This window comes from Vicia villosa, linkage group LG2 (assembly GCF_029867415.1).
Source record: "Vicia villosa cultivar HV-30 ecotype Madison, WI linkage group LG2, Vvil1.0, whole genome shotgun sequence".
NCBI lineage: Eukaryota > Viridiplantae > Streptophyta > Magnoliopsida > Fabales > Fabaceae > Vicia > Vicia villosa.
The window spans coordinates 45,453,099-45,466,997 of record NC_081181.1 but is presented as its reverse complement, the minus strand read 5'-3'; the positions used below and the strand labels follow the sequence as shown (position 1 = coordinate 45,466,997).

The following is a 13,899-nucleotide window of genomic DNA, read 5'->3' as shown; positions in this document are numbered from 1 at the left end:
GCAAACATATAACAAGCATAAAAGCACAAAAGTCCTAAGTTCATAGGTTAGGCATGACGGCTTAGGGAGGCTACCCTTCCCATTGGTATGTTCTAACACGGGTCTCATGGGGTCGTTCGTAGCCTCCGAAACTTTTTGTCTCTTTGGATTTTAGAACAACTCATTTGTCCATGAGGTTCGAGTTTTAGGGGTAGGTTCTTAGAGAGATCAGCCAAATACCAAGTCCTGCCCTCAACAAAGTCAAGCCTCGTTTTGGACATTTCCGGATATTCAACCCACTCTGAGTGGAATTGTCAATAAGACTCGCAGGCGATTCAAGTCCCCCCTGGTCTTAAGGATAATTCTCACACTTATGTTTTACAATATATATTATCCCACCAACAAGTATAACAAAATGATAATTATACGAACAAAATAGAGATAATAAAACAAATATATAACTATCAGCAGAAAAATGAAACAATATAAACACCAAACAAAATTGAAAAAACCTAAGACTAAAGGGGAGGTGAGTTAACTGTTTGATTGAGTCTTGATAAAGAATCGTGATCATTATCAGAATTAATTCGCTCGAGGCGAAGAAATTTGACTTAATTCAATTACCGCATTTTTAGCGATAGCACTCGATTATCGCTCTAGGCATAAACCAATCTGTATGAATTTTAATCGTGTTGAATCATTGATCGGTACGACATCGGGAGTCGACCAATTCGAAGACGTGGTGAGATTGACACTCACCCATCATATTATTTATGAAAGGTTGAATTTTTTAATTGTGAAAATATATTGAATATTTACCAAGATTATTTTTCGTACTCTTTCTTTTTAATATTAAACAAAATTAAATACCCATAACTAAGTTAGAGAGATCAATGAAACCTACTAACATTAACCTAACCTAATTAACAAATTTAATTTAATTGGAATTATACTAATTAAACAACAAATAATTGTAGGCCCAATCTAAGATTCCAAAAAAAAAAAATCACAATCAAACATAACGAAACACACCGAAACTAATAGTAAACCCAAAAATGAATAAAAAGTGTGTGGAAACCTGAACACTTCTTATGCATAACTTCTCCAATGGAAACGTGGATCTTTTAGAATAAGAAAAGAATGAAAATAACACCATAAATAATCAATAGATATATTGGTTTTTTCAATCATTAAAACACACCTTATTTCCCAAATTTGAAGCAACAACAGAACGTTTTCTTTTCAAAGACCCACCGCTTTCACCTTACATTCATTCTTACCACGTAGCCGTAAAAACTAGGGGTGGCAAAATGGATGGATTGGATGGATATGGATTGGATCCTTAATGGATGGATCAAATCAATCCATTAATCCATTACAATCCATTAAACTCTCTAAATAAAAATCCAATCCAACCATCCATTAAGGAATAAAATCCATCCATTAACAAATTTCTAATGGATGGATATCCATCCATCCAAAAGATAATTAAAAATATTTTATTTTTTAAAAAAATCTCATAAAAATAATAATTTACGTATTTTAAAATAGTTTTTTCGTTTTTCTGAAAAATAATTGATTTTTCGTTCTTCCGAGAAAATTTGAATTTTCGTTTTTTAAAAAAAAACTCGATTTCTCGTTTATCCGAAAAAAACTCGATTTTTCGTTTTTTTCGAAAAAACTCAATTTTTTCGTTTTTCTAAAAAAAACTCGATTTTTTCGTTTTTCTGAAAAAAAACTCGATTTTTTTTCGTTTTTCTGGAAAAAAAAACTCGATTTTTTCGTTTTTTCGAAAAAAACTCGACTTTTTTCGTTTTTTTGAGAAAAAAACTCGATTTTTTCATTTTCCCAAAAAATCTCGACTTTTTCGTTTTTCCGGAAAAAACTTGACTTTTTCGTTTTCCCAAAAAAAACTCGACTTTTTTTCGTTTTTCCAAAAAAAACTTGATTTTTTCGTTTTTCGAAAAAAATTTGACTTTTTTCGTTTTACTAAAAACAAACTCAAAAACCATGGGTAATTTTTCTGTGAACAAAACGATAACAGTCTGATCAAAATAAATCATGTAAAAGACTTACCAGTGGTGAGATGATGGAAACGCGACGGCGAAAGTGGCGTGAGGGATGTGCCCACGTGTAGTCGGACGGATCGGAGGGAAGGACGCCATCTTGTACTTCTTCTGACTTCTTCACAGCCTCAAAAACAAACAACGCTTCCTCTTTCTTATTTCACGAATCTTCTTCTCCCTTCCTTTATAGTATTCATCCTTCTCCAAATAAACCTGTACCAAAACTCGACAGAATTTAAGCCACTCTCATGAATCAAAATAAAAATCATGGTTACCTTATTAATCGATGACATCGGTGTTCATCGAAACTGGAATGGCGAATTCGTGAGTGGAGATCGGCTGACAATAGAGCGGCGATGGGAAGGAGCGGCTGAGAGCGAATCGAAGGTTGTAGTTGCGCAGAGGTTCACAGTCACGGAGTTGGTGAGTCACGGAGGTGACCGGTGTTGCTTGCGGTTCAGATCGGCGGTGATGTTGTCGTGGCGGATGCGGTGTTGTGACTTCTGCGACGGCAGCGTGAAGGACCGGCGAGGGGCCGTCGTGTGGGTCACGGTGGAGAAGAATTCGCGTGGTGGCGGATTGTTGCTGATGGAATTTCCTACCTAGCTTCAGCTTAAAGAACAATCAGCAGAATCTTGGAGGGGACGGGCATGCAAATGTAAATGTTGGTGATCTCCAGCAAACAGACACACTCGGTCTGATTATAGCATTCCTTTGTACCACAAGCCAGAAACATGCACAAGTACATAATACAAAATGGTGGAAGCATTGTTTAACCACTATATTGCAATAGCACTTCAATAAACAACAACGGGTATATCTGCATTTGTACTTTCATGAAAAGATTTCTTCTTCAATGAAGTACTCAATGTGTTGTCCTGACATAGAGCTTCCTTAACTCGGGCAGCTTCAGCAGGCATTCCAGCCTTCAAAGGACACAATCTTAAATTATTTATAGTGATTTCATCAGGTGTACAACATACGGCCAACATCTTATCAAAGATAGTGATTGCTTCAGCCATTCTCCCTTTCGAACAATGTCCAATAATAAGAATGGTGTATGTCACCTTATCCGGCTTGCACCTCTTCTCCTCCATCTCAGCAAGAATTTTATTCGCCTCATCTACATTCCCTGATTTACAATATCCATCAATAACAGGATTGTAGACAAATGGTTGTGGAACAACGTCATTCTGCTTCAGTTTTCTCAAAACGTCACGAGCCTCATGCAATATGTTGTTCTTGCAAAAACCATTGACAAGAACAGAGAATGTATACAAACTTGCGGCAATTTTTTTGCTATTCATCTCATCCCACATTTCCATGGCATGTTTCACTTGGCCAACTACAAAATAACCATTAATGAGAGAAGTGAAAGTAACAACACCAGGATAACACCCATGAAAAAGTATCTTCTGGTACAAGGCTAACGAAGAACCAATGTCACTCATCTTAACAAATCCATCAATAAGAATATTAAAAGTAAACGTATTAGGCATAGTTCCCGATCTAATCAATTCATAGAAAACCAAAGATGCCTCCTCCATCTTACTCATCTTGCAATAACCTGATATTATCGTCGTATAACCAACTACATCAGGCACCACTCCCTCTTTCACACAAATCTCATTTAACAAACTTCTAGCTCTATCAACCTCACTAACTCGGCAAAAACCATGAATAATAGTATTATAAGTAATCACATCAGGCGAACAACCAAACCTCCTCAAATCACTAAGAAGCTTAAAAGCCTCGTCAATTTCTCCCGCCATACACAAACCTCGCATTAAAATATTAATCGTATAAGTCACCGGAAGATATTTCAACTGAATAAGCTCCCAAAACATATCAACAACATCCCTTACTTTACTCTGTTTAATCAAAACATTAAACAAATTGTTGTAAACAACAGCATTCACTCCAATATTACTACACTGCAAATCAACAAGCAATTCTTTCGAAACATCAAATCTACCAATCAACGCATACGACGAAACCAAAAACCCTAACAACCAATTATCCGGAACCTGCCCAACGAATCTCATCCAATCATAAACCAATTTCGCCAAACCGTGACAATTCGATTCGCAAAGTGATCTCAACAACATACTATAAGTCCAATAACTATGATTCATCTGAAACTTCTCCCTATTGAATTCAACAATCTTAAAACCAGGCTTCAGTCCGATTGAGGGAACCCATAGGGAGAAACAGTTGGTGCCGGCGACATCGGAGAGTGTCACGTGCCAAGAGACGGTATTGGTGATGGTGACTGGTGTTTAAGCACGTGCGGGATTGAGGTTTGAATCACGATTTGTCTTCATCGGAGCGGGAGAGAGCATGCGGTTGGAGCATCGTACAGGAATGTGTATGGGGATTTGGAAATCGGCGGCGGTGTGAGGAAGATGGTGATTCTCTGAGAGGAGGTGACTGCGGGGCTTCGACGTCTGATCGGAGCGCAACCGGTGAAAAATTATAATAATAATAATAAAATTGTTATAAATAAGACATAATTTAAAAGTGTTAGCAGTAATTATTAACAATAATATAAAAATACTACATGATAATAAATAATTAACAATAATATATGAACCATAAATAAAAATATATGAAAAATTGAAATATAAAACCAAAATAAAGGTAGCAAAACCAAATGAATGAGAAAAAAAATTAAACCTAAAAACTAAATTAGGGTAAACCTAATTTTAAAAAGAACGTCCCCAGCAGAGTCGCCAGCTGTAGCAACCTGCTTAAAAATTTACGTTTAAACGAGCCGCCACCCACATTTTAGGGAAAAGTGGGAAACCCGTAAAAATAACAGAGATTTGGGCAAGTAGGTTAATTAGGCAAAGGGAAGGTGTTAGGCACCCTTTGCCTCCCTTGTACTCAAGGGGACCCATTTAGTCTTTAGGTTTTATAAAAGGGTTTCGACAATTGTTGACTAATAAAAAAATGCTTTTGGCCAAAAGGGCAAAAACCATGTGACCACGTGTAGTGAAAACCCTTTTTTATGGGAGACCGAACATTGTCAGATCGAGACAATAACAGTCAGAACCCTTTTTTTTTGGGAGGGGGACTCGCCTTGGTTACCCAAGTGCCTACGTACCTCCTTAGAGAGGATCAGAGTCTACGTAGTTCGGGGAAGGGTTGTACGCCTTAGACTTTTGATATGAAGTGGTTTTTGAAGGCTTTTTGAATTGCCTTATCGAAGTGATGATAATCAGTAGTTTGATATTTGTGGTTTTGAAAAGTGTTTTAAGATTGAGAGTATAACCCTGATTTTATATATGCACTATTAATCACAATGATCAATAGGTTTGATCACCATAATTAACAGATTAATAAGAATTGCTGGAAATTCTAATTAATAGATTCGATTATCGCTTTTAGCAAATTGAATGTATTTTGGAATTATTTAATTATTAATTTATCGTTACTCCTTATAATCAATAGATTCGATTAAAAGTAATAATGAATTGATAAAAAATGCTAATCATCGTAACCAATAGAATGGTTAAAACGAATAACAAATTTATGAAAATTGATAATCATCGTAACCAATTGATTCGGTTAAAACAAATAGCAAATTGAACTTTGATTTGTAGATAAAATCGCTTCATTGTTAACCATCGCAATCGATTAATTCGACTAAAACGGTTAACAAATTGACCCTTAATTTGTTCGTCAAAAATAATTTTGTCGCTAACTATCGTAATCAATTGGTTTGATTAAAACAGATAGCGAAACAACCTTGATGTAAACCTTTTAGTAAAGGGGAGGCCTCATAGTTTAATCATCGGCCAAAAGCGTTTGAGTTTGAGTTGAGGGATTTGAAAACGGGGAAAGGGTTTGTCAACGTTAGGGTTGCTCAAGACAACCCTAAGGCTAACCCTTTGAGGGAGAAGAGAAGCGTAGAAAAAAAGCGTAGGAATAGAACCGTAGAAAAAAGAATTTCTCAAAAGGTTTTTCAGTGTGTGAATTGAAAAAAAAAAGTCCCCCAATAGGATTGTCAAAGGTCCTATTTATAATGTTAGAAATTAGGTTAAAAATCCCAAAAGGGAAATAACCCAATAAATTTTGTCATTTTTAATAATAATAAAATAATAATAAGAATTAGTTAAATAATAATAATCCTAATACTAATAATATTAAAATTAATAATACTAAAATTCTAATAAGAGTCAATAATAATATTTAATAAAAACCCTTATGATAAGATAAATGGACTGACTGGTTTTGGGCCCAAAATACCTGCTAATTACACCCCAATAAAAATAGTTTTATAAGAGCGTGGGTTTAACAATAGATATGTTAAACCCCATAACTCTTAATTTTAATACCCTTGATAAATTATTAGACGAGAATTGATCGGGCAAATTTTGGGGTATGACGGCGGCCAACAGGCTGGGACGACGACGTTGATGATGTCTGAGTCATCTTTATTCGAAAGGATTTCGGCTTACATAGTCGAGAACAAAAGAAAAATGGCTCTCGAAGCCGAATTATTAAACATGACTGTCGATACAATTCAAAAAGAGGCAGAAGCGACGGGTCCTGGGATACATTTTATCCCTCAACCTCCTGACGACACAGTTCAAGTTGAAAAGATCTCAGGTGAAGAGGCAAATCAAAGGCTAGACGCGATCTATGATGAAGAACCCTTGGGATTCGAGAAAGACCTAATGGCGTCAAATATAAAGATGTTAGCCCAAGATCCACTCGAAGAAGTAAATCTTGGAGATGAAAATCAGAAGAGGATAACATACGTCAGTGCAAAGTTGGAGCCAGCCTTGAAATCAAGAGTCATTGCGTTATTGAAAGAAAACAAAGATTGCTTCGCCTGGGACTACGATGAGATGCCTGGTTTAGGGAGAGATTTGGTCGAATTAAAGCTGCCTATAAAGGAAGGGAAGAAGCCCATCAAGCAGACTCCTAGGAGGTTCGCACCAGAAATTCTCTCGAAGATCAAAAGAAAGGTCGAAAGACTTCTCCACTGCAAGTTCATCAGAACTACAAGGTATGTTGAGTGGATTGCTAATATTGTGCCTGTTATTAAAAAGAACGGTTCATTAAGAGTATGCATAGATTTTCGTGATCTAAATGCAGTAACTCCTAAGGATGAATATCCCATGCCTGTGGCAGAAATGCTAGTAGATTCAGCCGCAGGCTTCGAATACCTAAGTATGTTGGATGGATATTCTGGGTATAACCAGATCTTCATTGCAGAAGAAGATGTGTCCAAAACAGCTTTTCGTTGCCCAGGGGCAATAGGCACCTACGAATGGGTTGTAATGCCTTTTGGTCTAAAAAATGCCGGGGCAACTTATCAAAGAGCCATGAATTCTATATTCCATGATTTTATAGAAACTTTCATGCAAGTGTACATAGATGACATTGTTATAAAATATGTTTCAGATCGCAGTCATCTTGATCATCTGAGCCAATCATTCGAAAGAATGAGAAAACATGGCTTAAAGATGAATCCCCTCAAATGTGCTTTCTTTGTGCTGGCTGGAGATTTCCTGGGCTTCGTAGTCCACAAAAAGGGAATAGAAATTAATCAGAATAAAACGAAGGCTATTATGGAAACAAAGCCTCCATCCACGAAGAAAGAACTGCAATCGTTATTGGGAATGATAAACTTTTTAAGAAGATTTATCTCTAACTTGAGTGGACGCACGCAAGCTTTTTCCCCCTTACTTCGACTGAAGCAAGGAAGGTTCGAATGGCATGCTGAACATCAAGAAGCTTTTGAGAAAATCAAGCAATATTTGATGCATCCACCGATATTGTCTCCCCCAAATGGAAAGAAGCACATGCACTTGTATATTTCAGCTTCAGATAACACAATAGGTAGCATGTTAGCTCAAGAGGATGACAATGGCATCGAAAGAGCCATTTATTACTTAAGTAGAGTACTCAATGATGCAGAGACTAGATATAACGCAATAGAAAAACTCTACCTTTGTTTATATTTCTCTTGTATTAAACTCAAGTATTATATAAAGCCAGTTGATGTTTATGTTTCATCTCACTTTGATGTCATTAAACATATGCTATCTAAACCAATATTGCATAGTCGAATTGGCAAATGGGCTTTGGCCCTCACTGATTACTCTCTAATCTTTCAACCTCTTAAGGCAATGAAAGGACAAGTAGTGTCAGATTTCATTGTTGACCATGCAGTGGTTGAGAATCCTCAGCAATATGTAGAGTTGAAGCCTTGGAAGTTATACATCGATGGTTCAACACATAAAGAAGGAAGTGGAGTTGGGATACTAATAATTTCTCCTGATGGAATTCCAATAAAGCTCAAGTATAAGATTGATGGCCCCTTATGCTCTAACAACGAAGCTGAGTACGAGGCACTAATCGCTGGACTTGAAGCTTTGTTAGAATTGGGGGCAACCAGAGTCGAAATTAAAGGAGACTCAGAACTAGTGATTAAGCAACTGACAAAGGAATACAAATGTATCAAAGAGAATTTGATCATGTATTTTGTCATAGCAAATAGATTGCTTAAAAAATTCGAGTATGTGGAATTAAAACACGTCTCAAGGGTAAACAATCTGGAAGCAAATGATCTGGCACAATTAGCCTCAGGATACAGGGTATCAAAGGAAAAACTAGAAGAATTGATCGAAGAAAGAGGCAAAGCAATGGCCACAAAGCTATCTCCAAGTGATCTGGAGAATTCACAATTAGGCTTCGCTAACAAAGAGGAATTTGAAGTTCTGAATATAGATTCCCTAGCAGACACAGATTGGAGGAGTCCAATTGTAAACTATTTGAAAGACCCTTCGACGGATACAGATAGAAAGGTGAAGTATAGAGCCTTATCATACTTCTTGATGGGAAATGAATTATTTAAGAAAACTCCTGAAGGTGTTTTACTAAAGTGTCTGGGCGAAGCTGAAGCATACTTGGCTCTCTCGAACGTACACAGTGGGGCATGTGGTGCTCACCAAGCGGGGCACAAAATGAAATGGCTTTTGTTTCGCTATGGAATGTATTGGCCCACAATGTTAAAAGATTGCATAGAGTTTGTGAAAGGGTGTCAAGAATGTCAAGAACACGCAAGTATTCAACATGCACCCGCAAATGAATTAAGTTCGATAATAAAACCATGGCCTTTCAGAGGTTAGGCATTAGACTTAATTGGAGAAATTCGTCCCACATCTTCCAAAGGTCAAAGATATATTTTAGTAGGAATAGACTACTTCACAAAATGGGTCGAAGCGATACCACTAGCAAATGTGGATCAGGAGGCTGTGATTGAGTTTATTCAAAGACACATTATATACAGATTTGGAATCCCAGAAAGTATAACCACTGATCAGGGATCGGTGTTTACTGGACGAAAGATGCAAGAATTCGCCAAAGAAATGGGGTTCAAGTTATTTACCTCTACACCTTATTATGCTCAAGCAAATGGACAAGTCGAAGCAGCCAATAAGGTAATAATTGGTCTCATAAAGAAACATGTAGGGAAAAAACCAAAAAATTGGCATAAAACTTTGGACCAGGCACTTTGGGCTTGTCGAACGTCACCAAAAGAAGCTACAAACACTACACCTTTCCAATTGACGTTCGGACACGATGCAGTACTCCCAGTTGAGATATACTTGCAATCAGTCTGGATCCAAAGACAAGCAGAAATTCCCCCAAACATGTACTGGGAATTAATGATGAACGAATTGGTTGATCTGGACGAAGACAGACTTCGATCGTTGGAAATGATAAAAAGACAAAAAGAAAGGGTGTCGAGAGCATACAACAAAAAAGGTGAAAGGTAAAACATTTATTAATAATGACTTAGTTTGGAAATTTATTTTGCCTATAGATCGAAAGAATCAGGCTTTAGGTAAATGGTCCCCACACTAGGAATGACCCTTTCGAATCTTAAAAGTGTTCTCAAATAATGCTTATGAGATAGAAGAGTTGGCAGAAGATCGTAGGATTTTGAGAGTGAACGGGAAGTATCTGAAAAGATACAAACCAATCATGCACGAAGTAAAAATTGTAAAAACGTAGACATTTAAAGTGTGCTCCGTAGGCCAAAATGGTTGAACAAGCACCAAAATGGCTTCGTATCTAAGTGAGATATATAGTAAATAAACTAAGAAGACAGAGCAATATCAAAATATATTTCATTACGATTAGAAGAGTACATTCATCTTGGAAGATTGTGCTTGCATGCATAACCAAGGTTACAAAAATTGAGGCATACTAGAAGCTATCAAAAGAAGCATTTAGAAATTATAAACAATAAAACTAAGGCCTACAACGCCTCCAACAATGCCTCAAACAATACACCCTTTAGTTGATCCTTTGCTCCAAACCTTCCAAGGATAGCAGGGGCAAGCTTTCTGCTTAAAAAAGATCTAGAGATCCTTCCATGTGCATTCTCCGCACTATGCCTTGTTTGATAAACATATAGGACAACAACCTTCCATAAGGAAGACATGTTGCTATGCCTTGACGAGAAGCAGCAATAGCAACAGCTTCGACAAGCTGTTTGAAGATCAGCAATGGAAAGTTGATTTTCCTTCCCCGAATGGCACAGAGTATGAACTCCAAGTCTTCCATCATTATGGTTTCTAGATCCTGATTTCGTGGGCGAAAGTTACCCACTAAAAGTTGATGCCAAATCCCAATAATCTTGGCACTAAAAGGGTCATTATCCATGAGGGCCCTCAAGACATCAGAGGTGGTCATGCTGAAGGTGTTATCATCAAACACTTCTCCAAAGTTATCGCATCTTAACAGTTAAGAGATAGTCGAGGGAGTAATGGTGATACGGGCTCTTCGAACCTGAGACACAATGGTGGTTCTTCCTTTTGGATCTATGCTGAGGGACGCAAACATCCAGAAGTCTGCCAACATGTTTGGATAAACAGATCCCTCCAGGATTCCCTGGTAAACCCGTAGTTGTTGGTTGGCAAAGAGTGCGTCAACATTGATTTCGTTCTCATCGAACTCTTCTACAGAAAGTTTGAATTCTTTCTTGATAGAAGATCTGATAGTAGAATAAGTTAAAGGTGTCATTGTAAATGAGGGAGTACAAAAAGAAATTCTTCAAACTCTGTATTCAAAGAAGTACAAGAAGAGGAGAGAAAACTTGGAGAGAAATATGGAAAGAGGATGAAGAAATGAGTAGAATACTAAGGCTTATATAGAGGACATTGGCCATAAAAGAGTGATTATTCTTTAAGTTTTGATTGGACCGCGTTTGGTTTCCCCAAGAGAAGTTATAGACTCCGCCGTTTCCCACCTTGGAAGTTGAAGTGTAATCATTTTAGAAACTGATACACGCACGTCTCAAGTAGACGTTTTGGAAAAGTGATGTCATCATTTAATGATGGTTGCGGCTAGAGAAGTAGAAACGTCAAGTCTAGGCTTGAGAGGCTGCGAAGAGTAATCATGTCACGTGGGTACACTATTGGGGTCATTATGATAGTGGGAAAATGAATTTTTGACAATTTTAGGAATTGTTAAAATATTATTTGTGACAGTCGCAAAATATAACGTATGAAGGATTGAAAGATAAATGGCACATACATTCCTTGGATAGTTTGATTACAAAATAAAGACTAAGTACGAAATACGAAAATAGTACAAGGGTTAAAACAATTAATCAAAGTCCTTAGGAAGATTATCTTTCATCTTGGAGTATTGGGATTCCCATAGAGACAGACGGCGTTCGATTAATGCCTGTTGTTTTTTCAGCTCTTCGATTTCTGGCACTAATTTCTGTGCCGTCTCGAGGTGTCGAATCCCCAATTGCGCCACTTCAGTCAATACTTCCTGTTGGGATTGTTTGATTTCCTCCTGGAGAGACCTGGCAGTTTTTATCTGCTCTTCGAGGCGTTTAATTTCTTGTTCCCAGGATTCAATATTTGCTCTACAAGTCTCATATTCTTTTTGGCGTTTCGAACGCTCAAGCTTAAGGGCATCAGCCTTTTTTGTTGCATCACCAGCAGCTTTGTTCGTCAACGTTTCGCTTTCGAAGAATTTCAGCTTGAAGTTGTTCTATCAGCGAACTCAGCGAGACGATTACTTGTGAGACTTCCTCTGAGACCAAGAGTAAATCCACCTTCTTCAAAATATTGCTCAAACCAAAACAACTGGTGGAATCCTTGCTCAGACCTTCGACGAGGTTGGTTTCAAAGAACTTTTCCTTTATTTGACGAAGGAGGTTTGGAATATCATCCTTCTTACCACCTACCGCCAAGACATTCGAAGAAGTTTCAAGCCTGATGGGTGAAATATTACCAGCATTCATCATAGTCTTGAGGAAGCTTACAGGATCAGTGTTCTTGAGTTGCTCTAGTTCTGTAGGAGTAAGCACTGCAGGAGTCTGCTTCAAAGTAGCCACAGGAGTAACTGCAGTCCCGAAGGTCGAAGTTTCATTTTTATCTGGAAGAGGCAAATTGGAAGCCTCATCCGCAGCCTCATGTTCAGAGATAGTGTCTTCGCTTCCAGTTGGCTGCTCAACTACATTGCCACTGTTAGAACATTGAGGATTTTCTTCCATGTCTTTGTCTTGATGGGTAGGTGGAGAAGCATCTGAAGGATAGAAAAACACTTAGAAAGGGGGGGTTTGAATAAGTGTAGCTTTAAAAACTTGACAGATAAAAATAAATTGCACAGTTATTTTTATCCTGGTTCGTTGTTAACTAAACTACTCCAGTCCACCCCCGCAGAGATGATTTACCTCAACTGAGGATTTAATCCACTAATCGCACGGATTACAATGGTTCTCCACTTAGTCAGCAACTAAGTCTTCCAGAGTCTTCTGATCACACACTGATCACTCCAGGAACAACTGCTTAGATACCCTCTAAGACTTTCTAGAGTATTCTGATCCACACGATCACTCTAGTTACAACCTGCTTAGATAACCTCTAAGACTTCCTAGAGTATTCTGATCCACACGATCACTCTAGTTCCTTACAACTTAATGTAATCAATTCTAAGAGTATTACAATTGCTTCTTAAAAGCTATAATCACAAACTGTGATATTTCTCTTAACGTTTAAGCTTAATCTCACTAATATATTACAACAGCAATGTAGTGAGCTTTGATGAAGATGAAGATTCTGAGCTTTGAATAGAACAGAGTTTCAGCAAGTTAATATGAGTTGTTTTGTTCAAAAACGTTAACCTTGCTTCTCATCAGAACTTCATATTTATAGGCGTTGGAGAAGATGACCGTTGAGTGCATTTAATGCTTTGCGTGTTCCATACAACATCGCATTTAATGTTATACGCTTTTGTCAACTACCTCGAGCCTTGTTCACGCCGTGTCTACTGACGTTGCCTTTAATAGCTTTTAACGTTCCTTTTGTCAGTCAGCGTAGCTTGCCACTTGTACTTCCTTCTGATCTGATGTTTGTGAATACAACGTTTGAATATCATCAGAGTCAAACAGCTTGGTGCAAAGCATCTTCTGATCTTCTGACCTTGAAGTGCTTCTGTGCGTGATACCATCAGAACTTCAGTGCTTCTGATCTCATGTTCTTCTGATGCTTCCATAGACCCATGTTCTGATTCTGCTTCGACCATCTTCTGATGTCTTGCCAGACCATGTTCTGATGTTGCATGCTGAACCCTTTGAGACAAAGCTTCTGAGCGCTGAATTATGCATACTCTTTATATATTTCCTGAAAAGGAAATTGCATTGGATTAGAGTACCATATTATCTTAAGCAAAATTTATATTATTGTTATCATCAAAACTAAGATAATTGATCAGAACAAATCTTGTTCTAACAATCTCCCCCTTTTTGATGATGACAAAAACATATATAAATGATATGAATTTGCGATCAGAAAGAGCAGACGGCAAAAGA

The 13,899-nt window shown here is 37.6% G+C and overlaps 1 protein-coding gene across 1 annotated transcript; it reads right to left on the bottom strand.

The window, feature by feature from the left end:
• Positions 1-2,842: 2,842 nt before the first annotated feature.
• LOC131648974 (pentatricopeptide repeat-containing protein At2g06000-like) lies at positions 2,843-4,180 on the bottom strand. Its single transcript, XM_058918714.1, has one exon. It carries the CDS (start codon positions 4,178-4,180, stop codon positions 2,843-2,845), a length of 1,338 nt encoding a protein of 445 aa, XP_058774697.1.
• Positions 4,181-13,899: the final 9,719 nt, after the last annotated feature.

Coding starts and splice junctions, on each gene's coding strand:
- LOC131648974 (XM_058918714.1), bottom strand. CDS start 4,180: ATGAATCATAGTTATTGGACTTATAGTATGTTGTTGAGATCACTTTGC.